This window comes from Bufo bufo, chromosome 2 (genome assembly GCF_905171765.1).
Source record: "Bufo bufo chromosome 2, aBufBuf1.1, whole genome shotgun sequence".
Lineage (NCBI taxonomy): Eukaryota > Metazoa > Chordata > Amphibia > Anura > Bufonidae > Bufo > Bufo bufo.
In genome coordinates this window covers 172,403,449-172,420,023 of record NC_053390.1, presented here as the reverse complement: position 1 = coordinate 172,420,023, position 16,575 = coordinate 172,403,449, and the positions used below count along the sequence as shown (strand labels likewise).

At 39.5% G+C, this 16,575-nt stretch overlaps 1 protein-coding gene across 6 annotated transcripts in view; it reads left to right on the top strand.

Annotated features, from left to right (window-relative positions):
* Window positions 1-16,575, top strand: part of SEMA6A (semaphorin 6A) — a 219,565-nt gene that overhangs the window by 70,966 nt on the left and 132,024 nt on the right. For all 6 annotated transcript variants that reach the window (XM_040421665.1, XM_040421666.1, XM_040421664.1 and 3 more), the window contains exons 2-3: window positions 7,410-7,546; window positions 11,453-11,570. In XM_040421665.1, coding sequence (XP_040277599.1) covers window positions 7,447-7,546; window positions 11,453-11,570 — 218 coding nt within the window. In that variant the 5' untranslated portion in view covers window positions 7,410-7,446. The remainder of the gene's footprint in view (window positions 1-7,409; window positions 7,547-11,452; window positions 11,571-16,575) is intronic.

Genomic DNA, 16,575 nt, shown 5'->3' with positions numbered 1-16,575 from the left:
TGAGCCATAGCTGGGTACAGAGGGTGTGGTAGACTAATTCTGTCTTTGTTTCCCCATAGTCCTTGGTCATCTGGCCCAGCCCCTTGTTTAGTCCATAGTTCTTTTTCTTCAGGTGGGGCCTGCTCAGACAATTTGATCAGAGTGTCTTTGGATATATTCACAGGTTTTAAGGCTCTTACCGGGGTGGTATCAGCATTCAGTAGCCGGACCACAGCCAGCTTGGCTGCCTTATCAGCTCTGTCATTGCCTTTTACCTCTGCCGTGGTACACCTTGTGTGAGCATTTTCTTTCACAATAGCAACTTCTTCTGGCAACAGTAAAGAGTTCATTAGTTCAAGCATAGAGTCTTTGTTTTTAATGGGTTGATCTGCAGAAGTCAAAAAGTCTCTAGCCCGCCATATGGGTCCATAGTCATGTGCAATACCAGAAGCATACCTGGAGTCCATGTAGATGTTCACCTTCTTCCCTTCTGCCATTTTACACGCCTCAGTGAGTGCCTTCAACTCTTGCGCAGACATGTGTGGAGGGAGTGGTTCAGCAATGGCTACCTCATGCTGTGTGACCACTGCAAATCCAGTGTTGAACCGGCCATCCTCTCCCATAAACCTGCTTCCATCTACAAAATACTCAACATCAGGGTTATCAAGAGGTTTTTCATGCACATGAGAAAATCCAGAAGTTTCTTGTTGCATCAACTGTATACAATCATGAGGATCATTTTCAGCAAAATCAGACAAAAGGTTACTTGCGCTACCCTCCCCCATTTCTGAATCTGTGATTGGTAAAAAAGTAGCAGGATTCAGAGTAGTATGTCTTTTAAAATAAATATTGTCTGGCATGAGGCGTGCACATTGGAGTCTGAGTTGTCTAGCCATAGAAATATGTTTTGGTTGCACCTAAATGGTTGATCATAGTTTGGGATTCCTAGTGCCGGTGCAGACAATATTGCCAATTTCAGAGTGAAAAAGGACTCGATTGCATGTTCCGTCAGACAAAAAGGTTCTGATGACAGGCAATCATACAAAGGCTGCATAAGCATGGATGCATGCCTTATCCAGGGTTTGCAGTACGAGACCAGACCCAAAAACACCCTGAGGGGTTTTGGCCTCTGAGGGAGTTTTATGTCCTTCACCTCTTGTTTTCTCTCCTCAGTAAGGTGCCTTGTACCCTCTGAGAGACAATGTCCCAGAAATGTGACCCTTAATTGGCAATATTGCAGCTTGTCTGGGGAAACTTTGCAACCACTTTCTGCAAGAAATATAAACAATGACAGCGTGGCTTCCCTACAGCTTTTCCAGTTTTCTGCACACAGGAGTAGATCATCAACATATTGAAGTAACACATCATCAGGAATTGACCAACCAAATAAAAACTGACTGGAGGGACTGAGTATACGTAGTAGGCGAATTCTGTGCTCCCTGGGGTAAAACTGTCCAGGCATATTGATTACCTTTAAATGTAAACGCAAACAGATATTGACAATCAGAATGTAGGGGAACACTGAAAAATGCATTTGTTAGGTCTATCACAGTGAAACTGGTGGCAACTGGGACAACAAAGTGTGCGGGTTAGGCACAATGGGAGTCTGCAGCATCATGACCTTATTGACCTCCCTAAGATCATGAACCTTCCTGTATGTTACTGGTTGTCCCTTTACTGGCTTCTTCTTAACTGGGAACAGTGGTGTGTTTTCTGGTAAACAGGTCCTTACTAAGACCCATATTCTCTCATACTGCTTCACCTGTAAGCCCACTGCTTGTTCTTGGGCATGACTCAAGGGGTGCTGTTTAACACAGGGTGGTTGGCAACCTGGTGTGAGCTGAACCATGAAAAGGGTTACATTAAGTTTCCCAATGTCCAACTTTGTGGATTCCCACAACTTGTTTGTGACCACCTGTAACTCCTCACAATCCTTGTAATTTAGCTGGCATCCTGTCTCGGGCTTTAGGTACAAAGCCATAACTTGACACAGAACCTCATCCGAGGCTCCTATATCTACCCGTGTGGTACCGTCCTCATTGAAATGTATGTGTGCCCCTAGGACTTGCAACACATCAGTGCCCAACTAATTATAGGGAATATTTTCTTTGACTAAGAATTGTGTTACAACTATGCTATCTTTAATTATCAATTTTAACGGCACTGTTTCTTGAACAAAAATTGTCTCCCCTGTGCAACCTGCTGCAGGTACATAATCTCCACTCATCTGCCATGATTGAACGCATTTGGAATTTATCACTGTTTTGGCTGCCCCCGTGTCCACCAAGAAAGGGACTTTCTGGTATTTGAATTTTACACCCTTGTTTAGCTATACTCATGGCAGATAAGGACACGGGTTGTCAGTCTCCTATTGTGAACTAGCAGAGACAGGGTTAACATTTGAGGTTCCCTGGGTCTGTTGATTCTCCTGCTGCTGGGGAGGAGCACGGCAGTTTCTCCTAATGCGTCCTGGCTTTCCACAGCTGTAACATTTGAAATAATTTCTCCTCTGCTTTCCCTGTCCCTGCGGACCTGACCATGTTTTATGTTGACCTTGGACCATGTTTACTTTGGTGGGTCTGGAGCTAGACATGTCCAATTTCAGACACTTGGCAGCAGCAGCAAGTGGAGGCAGTGGTGTCACCCTCCACTCAGACTTATAGGCTTTGAGTTTTGCCTGCAAGACTGGTCTCAGTCCTTCCATGAAGGCAGATGTGAGAAGTTTTTCTCCCATTTGCCCCGCGGCATCCCACCCCATGTCAGTTCTTAGTCTTGACTCAAATGAGACTACATCCTCTTTAGCCTCCTGCACTACGTCTTTCTGGCTCCGTGAACGCTCATCCTCCTTTGTCCTGGCCCATCTACCAAAAGTTCTGCAGTACTCTGTACCTGACTGTTCTGTCTTCTCCCAGTCCCTCCAGGCCACATTTGGGTCATTTGTCACTCTGTCGCCCATTAGGGTATTCTTAACTGAGCTATACTGGGCCTCCCCTAACTTCAGGGCTACCAAATCATTTAATAAGTCTGCCCATGTTGCTCTGTAAGTGGCTTGTATCTGTTGTAACATTCGGGATGTGGCCATGGGTCACGTCAGTGGGTCAGGTATCTTTGACAGTAGTCCCAGTTGGTCCTTAGGACTCAATGGTACATACTGTATAAAGTGCTGTTGAAAATAATGGGGAGCCTGAGGAGGTAGTGCTGCCTGTTGGCCATCTTGGCCATCTCCACCACCAGCTCCATCAGCGGTGGCAGGCTCCTGAGGGACCTGTGGTATCATCCCTTTTCTTAATAGCACTGGATATAATCCAGTGCTGTATCTGGGGGCACCACACACTCTGCAGGTTTTAGTCTAATCTGGATTCTGATTCCCTCAGGTCCCGCATATCGAGAGACATGTGCCCTTGAAGGATTATAAGGTGGTGGACCTCCAGATATAACCTTTTCAATTTCCTCTTCAGGGGGTTTGTAGTGCAACTTTCCCCTGTAAACTTGTGGCTTCCAACCTTCTGTTTCTATCTCTCTTGCTACCTTAATCCAGATGTTAACTACATCTTCACATGCATGATCCTTAATCCACCCACTGTGGGCATGCTTGAACCTTTCCCAAACCTCAAAATCAAGGTTTCCATGTTTCATACCTGCTTTTTTCTGACACTTTGTCAACTTTCTTTTGCGCATCTTTGCCACCTGTTTTTCCTACCAGTTGTTTAGCTGTCTCATACTCTTTAGGAACACTGTTCTGATTACCCATTGTCTATTCCTAAATCTGTGCTTACTAGGGGGAACCTTAGACTTCTATTTTCTCCATAAAAGGCTTCCCCACCCTATCCTTTCAGGTGTACCTTCTGTATTAAAGCCAAAGCCTTTCTGAGCTTCTGGCCCCTTCCCCTTGTTTCCTGCCAGATTCTACACACACAATAAACAATGACAAATACATACACAGTTACTCCCAGAACAATCCAAAGCAATTCCCAGCTAAAATCCTGGTTTAAATCCATCCACCACTCATTCACTTATCTGCTAGCCCTTTATCAGGGGCACAGATTCTTAAACATAAATTAGGCACGACTGTAAAGTTACCTTATACTCTGCCGGACCCTCGAACAAGACAAATGCCAGACAGGGAGGTACAGACTACTTATAAGAAAAAGATCTTACCTCAGTGCTGATTTTTGTCTGTTTGCCCGGTGTGGCACGTCCAGGTGTTGGAGGTCTCAGCAGGAAGGACTTAGTTGTGCCCCACGTTGGGCGCCAGTTTCTGTTAGGGCAAATACCCCAATGCCAGATGAGCAGTGGACTACAGATTACAAGTTATGGATATCCATAGAGAAAAACCAACACAGGCATAGGTCTGTGTATCAAATGTTTCTAAACTTTATTGAAAGAAAGCAGAGTTATAAAGCAAATTTCTGGATCATTTCCAACTGAAGATGTAGTCAAACATTTACGTCATTAACTCATTAAAAACACAATCTGAAATGAGCATCTTCTTGGCTATAGGCCTACAACGTCTCCTTAATCTTAACTGTGGGTGCTCACCACATACTAGTATTCCTGACGCTTGTTAAGATTCCTTTTTAACAAGCGTTGGTGGGGGCAAGGAGTGACCTTGAAGTTACAGTAACTTTCCACAAGAAGCTCACAGTTCATTACACAAAAAATGGCAGTATGAAATACAAACATGGAGGCTTAACCCTCACAAAATGCACAATCTTTTTATACATATGAATCAGGTAGGCTATCTCTGTATGCTGTCATTCAAAAATATGTCGCTGAGTAGGACTTCCCACTGGACTCCTAAGCCCTGAATGAGCATGGGTTCAAAAACTTCGACATTATAAGTTGTACTGAATCTTTTCCTACCAAAACTTGACATCAATCTGCTCAGCTCCTCCTGCACTATAACATGCTGACCACAAATAGGACTGCATGTGCAACGTGACAAGTTCTCAACCAGTTATAGAAATAAAAGGTCAAAAATCGCAGGTTGGTTTTCAAGAGATTGTCACCCACTTTCAGGGATGCTACATTTGGAATCAAGTGATATGTTTTTTAGAGTGTTTCAGTTTTCTGATTGCTTATGCATCCATGTCCTAACCATAATAGCACTGTGATTGTAAGGAGGAAAGCAATGCAAAATTAATATGTCCTAACCACAACACAAGACCGACAAGCAGATGTATGCTTCCTAGGTGTTAGAATGTGAAAGATCTCTGTGTGCTGCTTTCAGCGAGGCTGTCTGTTCCACAATATGTGTGTTCTTAACTTGTTGACAGCAATAACTTGTTGACATACACGAGGAACCAGAACCCTCAGGGGAAGGCTATATTGGCTGTTTAGATGGCTGCAGTACACAAATAGAGACATTACATTAAACATTTCAATGCTTTTAAAAAGGACTCTTGAAAACACCCCATTCAGCTGTGCATACCTCTTCTATGTTACTTGTGTGTTTTTGCCCCCTACCTATATAAATGACTAAACAATAGGTCATTGGTATGAGTCCAGTCAAAGAGGTTTGATGGAAGTCTACAGTTAATTACTTTGGCCTTCTTTGAAGTTCTCCAACGCCATGTTTTGCTGAGCTTAAAAGATTACCCTTTACTTGACAAAAGAAGAATTAACAGAATGAAGGAAATCCACATTAAACCACCTACATCCGAAACTACAGTATATATACAGTGGTTTGAAAAATAGCCCCCAGTTATATTAAAGTATTAACGTTCAACTATTATAGTTTCTACAGAACATCCACATTCTGTCCAGGGAAAAGTTAAACAGATTTTTTTGTTTTTGTTTTTGTTTTTTGTTTGTGGGAAAACCCTTTTACTTTATCATATCAATTAGTATCCACCCAAGAACCGAGCATGTAAGGGCTGTATTACATTAAAAGATTTTGCAGACAAATTTCCCGTTCCTTCCTGGCAATCGTCTGCTCGCTAGTGGAGGAGAATGCTTCTTTTACATGCAGTAATCTACTTCACACAGTATGGAGAGGAGCAATCGCTAATGCCATCTTGTCCCCATACTAACTCATTGTTTGCTGGCAGCAGATCGTGATTAGACAGCATGATCTGCCGCCGGCAATGACCATTTTTAAGCATGCTTAAAATCGTGATTGCCCAATGAACTTGCCTGTTCATCGGATAATCGGCTGCACTTTTAGAGCTGTATTATACAACCAAATTTTCGCTGAAGCATTCCTATGAATGCTCGTTGATTTGTCTCTTTGTACAGCGCTGTGGAATATGTTGGTGTATTTAATATGCTGGTGTATTGTATTCAACAATAAATAAATTAGGATGTATGTAGTGTATATTATAAAGGTAAAAGCAGGTTCATGCATGATTTTATTTTACGTCTAGATATAATATCTGTGATTCAAAGAGGGGAGGTGAATATTCCTTATTTATGGAGACATTTGAATCACTTATGTTTCGGCTATGGACAGCCTTTTTCAAGGATGCCAAAGGCTGTCCGTAGCTGTAACGTCAAATTTAGTGGAATACATCTTCACTTTTTCTGGACGTAACTTGTATTTGGAGAGCTATCATTGCCAGCACCTTTGGGCCTTTGAATTTACTGTGGTTGCTTGGACTAAGTCCACTAGCTGATGTGAACCAACTAGACCTAGAATAGGGGTTCTGCCACCTTTCATTTTGAGATGCAAGCATGTCATTAAAGTCCAGTCACCCATCATTTGGATTTGATATAGAAATGTTTGCACAGTGAGAAGCTTCAAGCTGTAATAATTGGGTTCAGACATAATTATTTCTGAGTATCTTATGTGTAGGACTTAATAAGGACAGAAAAGCACATTCAGTTTTTGTATAATGGCAGTTTAGAGATTTATAAATACTAAACGTGGAGTGAATTATGACAGACTCAACAATAATCCCCTGTTTGGAAGTGTCAAACATTTCTGATTAGGACAAAAAAAATGCTAATACGTTTCCGGTGTATTTTATGACTTCAATGATTTTTGCTTTGTTCTTTTTGGTTTCTCTAAATTATCTATATGATAGGAGCCATTGCCATTTTGATTTAGAATCTTGTATATAGAGATCTTTTTCACCTTTTTAATATTCTTATCATTTTGAGACTTTAGTTTGTCTCTTGACTAATAGCTTGTTCCTAGGATTGGTTTATTTTGCAGTGCATTAATATTAATATGTTCATCTGTTTGGTGGATATCTAAGACAGCGCTATTTCCTGCAGCATGAAATAGTTAAAAGAGAGTCTGAAATAATTTTTTTAATTATCTTTACATAAAGTAAAAATGCATTTATTATTAATTTGCCCTTAATCTATGCAAGCCATTAATTCCGTATAGCTTCACCGGGTGTTATTTGGTATGCACACCCAGATGTGATATTCAAGTCGTAGGTCTTTATAACTAAAAAATTTTTGTACTTTTTGTCTTCTTACAGGGTGAAGTGACAAGTAAAGTCTTCGAGCTAAACTACTATGAGGTCAGAAGCTTTGCTGCTATATTTCACAGTACTGCAAGTTGCTGGGGCTGGATTCCCAGAAGATTCTGAGCCAATCAGTATTTCGCATGGCAACTGTGAGTAAAACATCTTTAGTATCTTGGTTTGATCACAGTAACAAATATAAAAGAAGTGTTAAAGTAGATATAAAGGTTGGGTCTTTTTAGTGTTGTCAATCGATAACATTCCTTTAAGGAAATGTAGCTTAACATTCCTCACCTATGTCCTATAGGCACATTCAAGTGGGTGGAGGATGTTTCCTCATGTTTCAAAGCAAATAAACATACAAGTATGTGGTGGGAAATATTATCTTACAAAGGCAATATTATATGGAATGTCCTACCATTATATCTACAGTTATAGCCCTGGGCATTATGGGTAAAAATTAAAAATACACTAAGGGTTATACAGTTTAAAGGAGTTGTCCAAGTGTTTGATACTGATGACCTCAGGATAGGTAATCATTATCTGGTAGGTGCACACCCGACACCCCCATCGATCACCTGTTTGAATAAACTATGGCCCTTTGGTGAGAACCATGGTCTTGTCCTAGGCCAGTGATGTCACTTTCATCGGCCGCATGGCCTAGGCTCAGCTCAATCTCATTCAAGTGAATGGGCTTGAGCTGCAATACCGAGCACAGCCATTATCCAATGGATAGCACTGTGCTCTGTCAGCTTCTAGGAGGCACTTCAGAATTAAACATTTGGACAACCTCTTTAATCAACAAGACAATATATTGCCTGATTCATCAACCAATATTATCTACACTCCTGGGACATAGACTGTCTTAGGTATTTCCATCAGTTACAGTATGGTCATTTTTTATGTAAAATGAGAAAAGCAAGTTACAAACTTGTTTTTATAAATGTTGAAGTGCCACTTGAGTCAAGTGATACTTTTAACTGCACTTGTACTTGGTTTAAAATGTTCTACAAGACTGTTCAAACAATTACGTTATTAAGAGGGAATATTAAAATAAGTTCATAACCTATGATTTATAAAATAATGCCTCAATGCACACTTGAAACACAAAGTATAGAGATTTTACAGTAACTTAATAGGGTAGACATTTATAGCATATCTATATGACATGCCATAAATGTCTGGTAGATGAGGCCCTTCCACAACGTCCAGGCAGCAACTGGCTGCTGCGTCCAGGCTCAATTTAATGAAGAGGTGGCCTGTATTATGGAAACAGACATGCCTGCTGTGCTACATTATTTCTGTAACTCCCGTAGGAGTGAATATGAGTTATACAATCAGTGTAGCACAACAAACTTACTTAACTCTTATTTACCGCTTTGGCCATTATGAAAACAGATTATCACAGTGGGCTAAGCCACCCCAGCATTCATTCACGGCCTACATGCATGGCCCGCAGCCACCTGAATGGGGTGGGAGGACCTCTGTTCTTAGGATGGTGGTTCTATATTCTATCAGACATAAATGTCTAAGATAAGTATAACCCTTTAACAAAAAGAGTAAGATCATGAAGGATTAATCTAAATAAAAATATTGTTTTAGCCGTCATTCTCCTGGCTGTATTAACTCCTGGCTGTATTAACCAGCACCTGGATCTGAATACATTTGCCATTTGCATGTATTTAAAAATTAAGTATAAGCACTGAGCTATTCAGTAAAATGTATTTGTATAGCACAACCTGCTTTTCCTTATTTCTTGTCCACCTCACTGAAATGGTCACACATGCTCAGTTTAAATCTTTAACTGTCACTGTCTGTTAGAAGCTGTGACAGTTACAGGGAAAGAGCTACAGAAGAAAAGGCACTCAGGCTACCAGCCTGAAATAAATCTAGCATAACAATTGGAGCAATGAATGGGAAAATATCTGGATCCATGTGAGGTAGAGAGATTGTCATATACTATATGATATCTGATTTTCATTTTTTTCAATCAATCATGGAATAACCGCTTTAAGGCTCTGTTCAACCTCTGAGTGCTATTGAGATTTATTGTGGCACACATAGACTTTTATGGGGCTTTTACTTGATGTCTGGTATTTCCAAGCCTACAACAATATGTTAATCTTGCCTTTCGAATCTGTGATCAAAATGCACACATATGTTACTGCAGCTTGTATTCTTCAGATCAGTTGATACAAGCTGTCATAAGATAGACTGATAAGGAAGTTACATGGAATTTATATTACCTGCATCAACTATTACTTTATTACTTCCTCTTGTAAAGGGACTGATAGTAAGTATGTAATAAGTGATTGCTGTTAATTCAGCTCCAGATAGATCTGCATAGAGTCTCTCACTTCCTAAAATTCCATATGTCATCTATCCAATAAAGAGCATAGTGTCTATCTCTTTCATTAAATGTAATGCGCCTTGTAGGCTTAAAACTTTCTTGGAAAAGTATTTTAAGTTGCAGACTCAAGCCAAAATCTTATGTCTGTACAGCGGATAAACTCTTGGCATATCTACTGTTAATCTTCTCGACTAACCTTCTTAAAAGCTGTAGGTTCTTAAGAACATGACCAGTCCTCTACTTTTGAGCATTATCTGCCTGTAGAATAGATTTAGTGTTGCTGAAAAGTGCACTTCCGACTGGCTTAACATGGATTTGTATGCAGATGAATTCCCTGCATCATCTGAGCCTATGCAAAAGCCAAAGACATCTTACGATGTTTGTAAAACTCATTTTCATGCAACTACTAAACTATAATTGAGATATTAGGAAACAAAAACTTAATTACATGTACATGTAAATTATGGGGACAGGAAAAAATTTACAAAACATGCTAAATGTTTGTGAAATTCTGGGAGCAAAATTAAAATGCACAATCTTTGGCTCATTTTCAATGTATTGAAGTTCTGTTGTAAATGTTGACTTCAAATGAGACATGCTAAAACAAGGTTTTTCTCTAAGTAGCAGACAAATTCCTTCGGAGAATAAGGAATTCTAGAAAGGAATAACTCGAGTTCTGTAAAAATGATCTTAACATATTTGGTCCTAATTCTTATAGAAATCCTAATTAAATGAATTGCCCTTTGATTTAAAAAAAATGGAATAATATTATTTTACGATGGCACTTAACTGAGAATAAGTTGGCAAGTAGCCTCATGAATTAAATGTTAATGGATGAACTAATTAACTAATTTATGTTGGATTATGAGAGGTAAGATGCAATAGTCATTAGTAAAAAATAGCTTATTGTTGAATTTAAGGAAGTAAAATGTGTTTTATATAATAAAGTAAAATATGAATCCATATGCAAACAAGGTAAAAAAAAAAGCCATTTATTAGGATATACTAGCCCAGGTGAAATCCATCTCTTGACATTTTGGTACCATATACACAGATGATCCGCATCTGAAGTCAGCCTTATAACTTTGTAACTTTAGGAACGCTCCTGTATTTAGAGTATGTAATGAAATCTGATTCTTTTTTCTCAAATATTTACAATAAATACAAAAATCATTTACATGAATTTTGTGTAACTTGATCAATGTTATACCCCTTTGGCCCTTTTAATAAAATTACCCTCGGCCTAACAAAGTACAAAAAGTATATGGATTATAACACAATCATGCCTCTATTTAATTTATAATATATTTTTCTTAAACTAACTGTAAAAGACATGTACACTTCCTAAATTGGAATATTTCAGCATATGTCATTTATCAAACTATTAGTTTTAGGTTTCTAGTCATAAATCTTAAATAATTGTTATGGGTTAAAGGGGTTTTCAAGAAAGCTGATCCATGAAACCCTTAAGCTCCTTAAATTTTTGTGAAATCCAGTGTGAATTACTACTTGAGAGCAATTTCCTTTTGATGTATTGTTCAGTGGAGATTCTTAAATTTCCAGTGTGTCGCCTTTCAATTGTTAGCACCGTACATGACATCACGAAACATGGTCAGTTCTGTATATGGAAAGTCTTAAGGTCTGTACTAGAACATTGACAAAGAAATACGTTTTTGCGTGACCCTTTGCTACATTTATTTCCTTGCAGATACAAAACAGTATCCGGTATTTGTGGGGCACAAACCAGGAAGAAACAACACACAGAAGCACAAAATGGATATCCAACAGATCATGATAATGAATCGGACACTGTACATAGCTGCTAGGTTGGTAAACCCTTTGTCTTACATCACTGCTTGGCCAAGCAAATTTTAATTATATATTGCATCCTATATTTGCTCAACCACCAAGTTGTATTGGAGTTTACCTAGTCAATGAAGACTAATGTCCAAATACATTTAATATTTTCCTTATTGCAAAGTAGCCATTGCGTATACTGTCTTGGAATCTAATTAAAGGGACTTTCCAAGTGGTTTATACTGTTGACCTGTCAGGATCTGATTGGTGATGGTCCGATCCCTGGAAACCCCGCCCATCAGCTGTTTAAAGGGGCCACGGCTAGTGACCTCACATTCAGTGAATGGGGTTGAGCTGTGATACGAAGCATAGCAGCTATCTAATGTACATTGCTGTGCTTGGCAAGCTGCGTGGAGGATGCCGCAGTGCTCACAAGAGTACTGCGGCGTTTTCAAACAGCTGGTCCTGGGAGTCAGACCCCCACCGATCACATACTGATGATCTGTCCTGGGGATAGGTCATCAGTATAAACCCCTTCAGAAGTGGAAGATGTGAAATTTTAATGTTGATACAATGAGTCTGCTGTGTTATTGCTAGATTTTTAAGGCATAATGGAAAAAAAATACACAATTTCCTGCTTCTTATTTTCATTCACTAGAGTTGATTCCTAACGACTTGTTGTTGCCCAAAAATAAAATAAAAAAATCTATCCCTTGCAAAACTCCATTGTTTGTCTACCACTGTCCAGGAATGTGTGGATGAGATCTGATAGACCTCATGCAGCTTCTGGGACCTCATTATGCCATTGTAGACATAGGAGACATTTCTTTTGATTGGCTATTGCAGGCATCTTCCTTTGACACAACTTTTTTTTATTTTCCATTACAAGATGTAAGTTAGAGATGCGCACAGATCATCCCCATCACTGTGGCATTTATATTGAAGTATCTATCTCCTTTTATCTCCTGTGAGCTTTAGAGTTTTAACTGGCATGATATTCGTCTCATTATCACAGGGTGCGGTTTCGTCTCACTGCTCTTACCACTTCTATTGCAGAATACTGCACCAGTTAAAAGAACCTGGTTAATTACCATAGCAGACAATAGAGGTGATAACATTTGCTCGAATTGTGTTAGCAGACTAGAATAAATGCGACGATACGGGTTTGTTCTAATTACCGGCCTTTAAATGTAATTTATAGATGATTATTTACCAGCTGAGATGTTCATGTCAATCATGCATATGGATTTATCTATTTTTTTTTTTAACAAAACATACAATCTGCACTCAATTGAGAGATAAAGTAATAATTCAAAAATCCATGTTAGCTTTAAGCCTACAGTGTTGCTTGAAGCATGAAAATAATGTTAACACAATTTCACTGTCTTTCTAGGCATTCAATAATTTGCCCTTAGATGATTTCAATACTGTTTTCCTCATTGGCATACTTATATGTTAGAATAATTACCTTATGGTTCTCCTGCCATAAGATAATATTGGAGGGTTTCTCCAGGAATTTGTTATTGTTGGCCTATCCTTAGGATAGGACATCAATATCAGATCAGCGGTGGACCGACACTTGAGACCCCTGCCAATCAGCTGTTAGAAGATGCCGTGCCGATTTGTGAGCACTTAGGTATCTTTCTAGGCGAGTGACACCACCGTACATTGGTCACATGGCCTCAGTGTAGCTCAGTTCCACTCAAGTGAATGGAGCTGAGCTGCACTACCAAGCACAGATGCGATATAATGTCCAGTGCTGTGCTTGGTAAGCAGTGAAGGAGCCACAGCACTCACTGGAGCTCCAATGAGTGTAGCTGACTCTTCAAACAGCTGATCGGCATGGGTGCCAAGAGTCAGATGCCTGCCAATCTGATGTTGATGACCTATCCTGAGGATAGGTCATCAATATTAAATTCCCCGATAACCCCTTTAATTGTTTTTCCTAGAGTTTAGAATCTATTGACATTTCCTTGTAATAACATACAACCTAATTTTATTGGAATTATAACCAGTTGGCAATGTAATTTGGTGCATCTAAGTAGCCCAAGAGGCATGAATCTTCTACAGGTGTAAGACTACCAGACACCTCCATCGGTGGCTTATCTCCCTTTGAGATTTAAATAATTGGGTGTTGAATTTCAACAGGCCCATTCCTTCTTTCCATAGAGTAAGCACAGACCTTATGACCTTATACATATAAGATAGGCAGATGGTCATGTCAAAACTGGTGGATTCAGCCAACATTACATTTTTTTTTTTTTTTTTAATCATTTCAAGAGAACCCTTTATCAGGGAGATTTATCAAAACTGGTGGAAGGGAAAACTTAAGAGCTCCTTTGGAAAATGAAAGGAGGAATCTGATTGGTTGCAAGGGGCAACTAAGCCAGTTTTCCCTTGCACCTGCTAGGGGCAACTAAGCCAGTTTTCCCTTGCACCAGTTTTGATAACCCCCCCCCCCCTTCCCTTTGAGTCTACTCTATAAAGAGTTGACCTCCTAGCCAGGAACAAAATATGCCTAATCTTTACCATACTTGATCATTGTCCCGAACCAGTACAAGAACCGGCTTCATAAGAAAAAAGTTAACTGGAAATTGACTGTAACCCAGTGAGTGAACAAATGTTCTTTTTGCCATTTAATTTAGCCATTTGAACTTAATAAATATCGACCAATGGCCTGATCTAATTGCCCTCCTTCCTAGAAGTTTCACTATTATTTTAAATATGTGAATGCCACAATGAGCAATGAATGGGTTAAAACAGAAGAATTTGCACTAACACACTGAACACCCACCTAGCCTAAAGCTCCAAATGGTTTCCCACTGTGAACAGGACCACATGTCAAAAGATTCACACCCTTTCAGGAAGCTTCAGGCTTGTTGGTTAAGCAGCTGTTGCAGCACAACTCCTGTAGACATACATTATAGGGGTGGTCATGGGTCACAGACAGCCAGGAGAATAGTCTTCCAGCAGAATAGTCTTCCTGAGAAAGTCTATGTCATGGTAACAAAATCTGGCAATGCTCGACAGATGTGTAAAGGGAGAATTTTTGTTTCTGTTTGTGCTAAAGAAGCGGAATTAAAAAGCTAGTTTATTGCATACAATTTATGGAACTTCGTGTTTGGGCAAAACAAAGTCTTTTTGTTGAGAACGGAAAAGACTCTTGTTAGTAAACCAGGAATGGAGGCTTCTGACTGCATTAGCAAACAGAGATGGGAAGTGCAATTATACTGTTATTAGGTTTCATTGAGACGGGGCTGCTTATGTCACAGACTGGACTTAGCAATATGTGAGAGAGCAAACCAAGCAGAAAGGTCTTCAGATCTTCTCAATATGGCCATATTAATGAGGATTCCTTGGCAATTTTGAGGTATCCAAGTGAATAGACCTATATTGCAGCTTTGTGACAGATTTTTAATTCTGATTCAGTCAAGCACAATGTAAGAACAAAAATGAAAACCGTCAATTAACACTGGAAAGGCAGAGCCCAGACAACATGGAGGGGGCGCCCATTAATGCTCACTTTGTAGCATTTAGCTAAAAACGGTCGGCCTGATTATTTTATCTGTTGTGGTACAGCATGGCTCTGCAGAAGAAGAAAATGGGCACAGCAAATTAAGTAGAAAGCGAATGTTATTCTTCTAATGACCCAGACTGTGGTTTAGCCATTAAAGTGAACTGCATGATAAAGTGCAGCGTCCAGCTCCTAGGAAGCAAACAGAAGTTCTTTTCTTTAGCAAATCCAGAACACTCCATATTGCAACATTTGGCAGACAACAAAACCTAATTACAAAAGAATTTAGCCACAAGCGTTAAGTAGTTGTTGGAAATCCTTAACTTATTTCTAGTTATTTTGGCACGTGGTTCAAAATGTAAATGGACTACTAGCTTTGCTCCCAGATGCTCCCTATTAACCTGTTTAAAGCCAGTTCTTCAAATTTATTCCACAGCCTTAAGAAAAAGTTACTATAGGAACAAGTACAACGTGAGAAGTGTTATACAGCTTGCCATAGACAGCCTTGATTCTATATTTGGGTCTCCACTGATAAATGAATTGGCTTCTCTGTGGTAGCTTGCATGCATGAACATCTGCACCTCTTCTCATTGATCTCAATGGAGTCATATCGCGGCCGTGATTAGATCAACATTATTAGATAAAAGTGTAAAAAATGTTCATAGTAATTATTTGTTCAGTCTTAGATCAAATGCTAGATCTGCTAATGACCATTCCAGATACTAGAGGACGTGAGTGGGCAAATGTTTCATCAGACCTAGGGAGAAATCTCCAGACTGCAGGATACTAGTCTGAGGATGGCCAAACTATTACTTTATTCTGATAATTTTATATGGAGCTATTAGATTGGAAGGACATATTCTTAATATGCTCTATACAACTGGACACAATTAATCTACTGTATTGTTCTTTGGACATTGGTATAGTAAGCACCATTTTATACTTGTGGGTAGTGTTGAGCAAAGTTTACAAAAATTTGATTTGGTTGCGTCACCGAATTCCACAAAGAAATTCGGTTTGTAACAAATTACTTCATCATGAAGCGCAATTCTTTGTAAGTAGCAAAAACGGTGATTGTGCTGCCCCGATCATTGAACGCTTCAGATGCTGCGTTCTTCGCTGATTGAGGCATCTGAGATTAAATAGGGCTTTTAGGAGTGAAAGGGTCTCACTTCAGCAAATTGCATTTATTATGTACAGGAAGTTAATATAAGTCACTTATTAATGTATTCTCATTCATATTGCTTCCTTTTTCCATCACATTATACACTGCTCGTTTCCATGGTTATGACGACCCTGCAATCCAACAGTGGTGGTCATGCTTGCACAGTATAGGAAAAATTACTAGCCATGTGCATTCCATAGTCCCAGCCACCAAAAATGCCATCGCTTTTTCTTATAGTGTGCAAGCACTACCACCACTGCTGGATTACAGGGTGGATGTAACCATGGAAACAACAGTATATAATCTGATGAAAAAATGAATCCAGCCAGCAAAGGAGGCAATATTGATAATAACC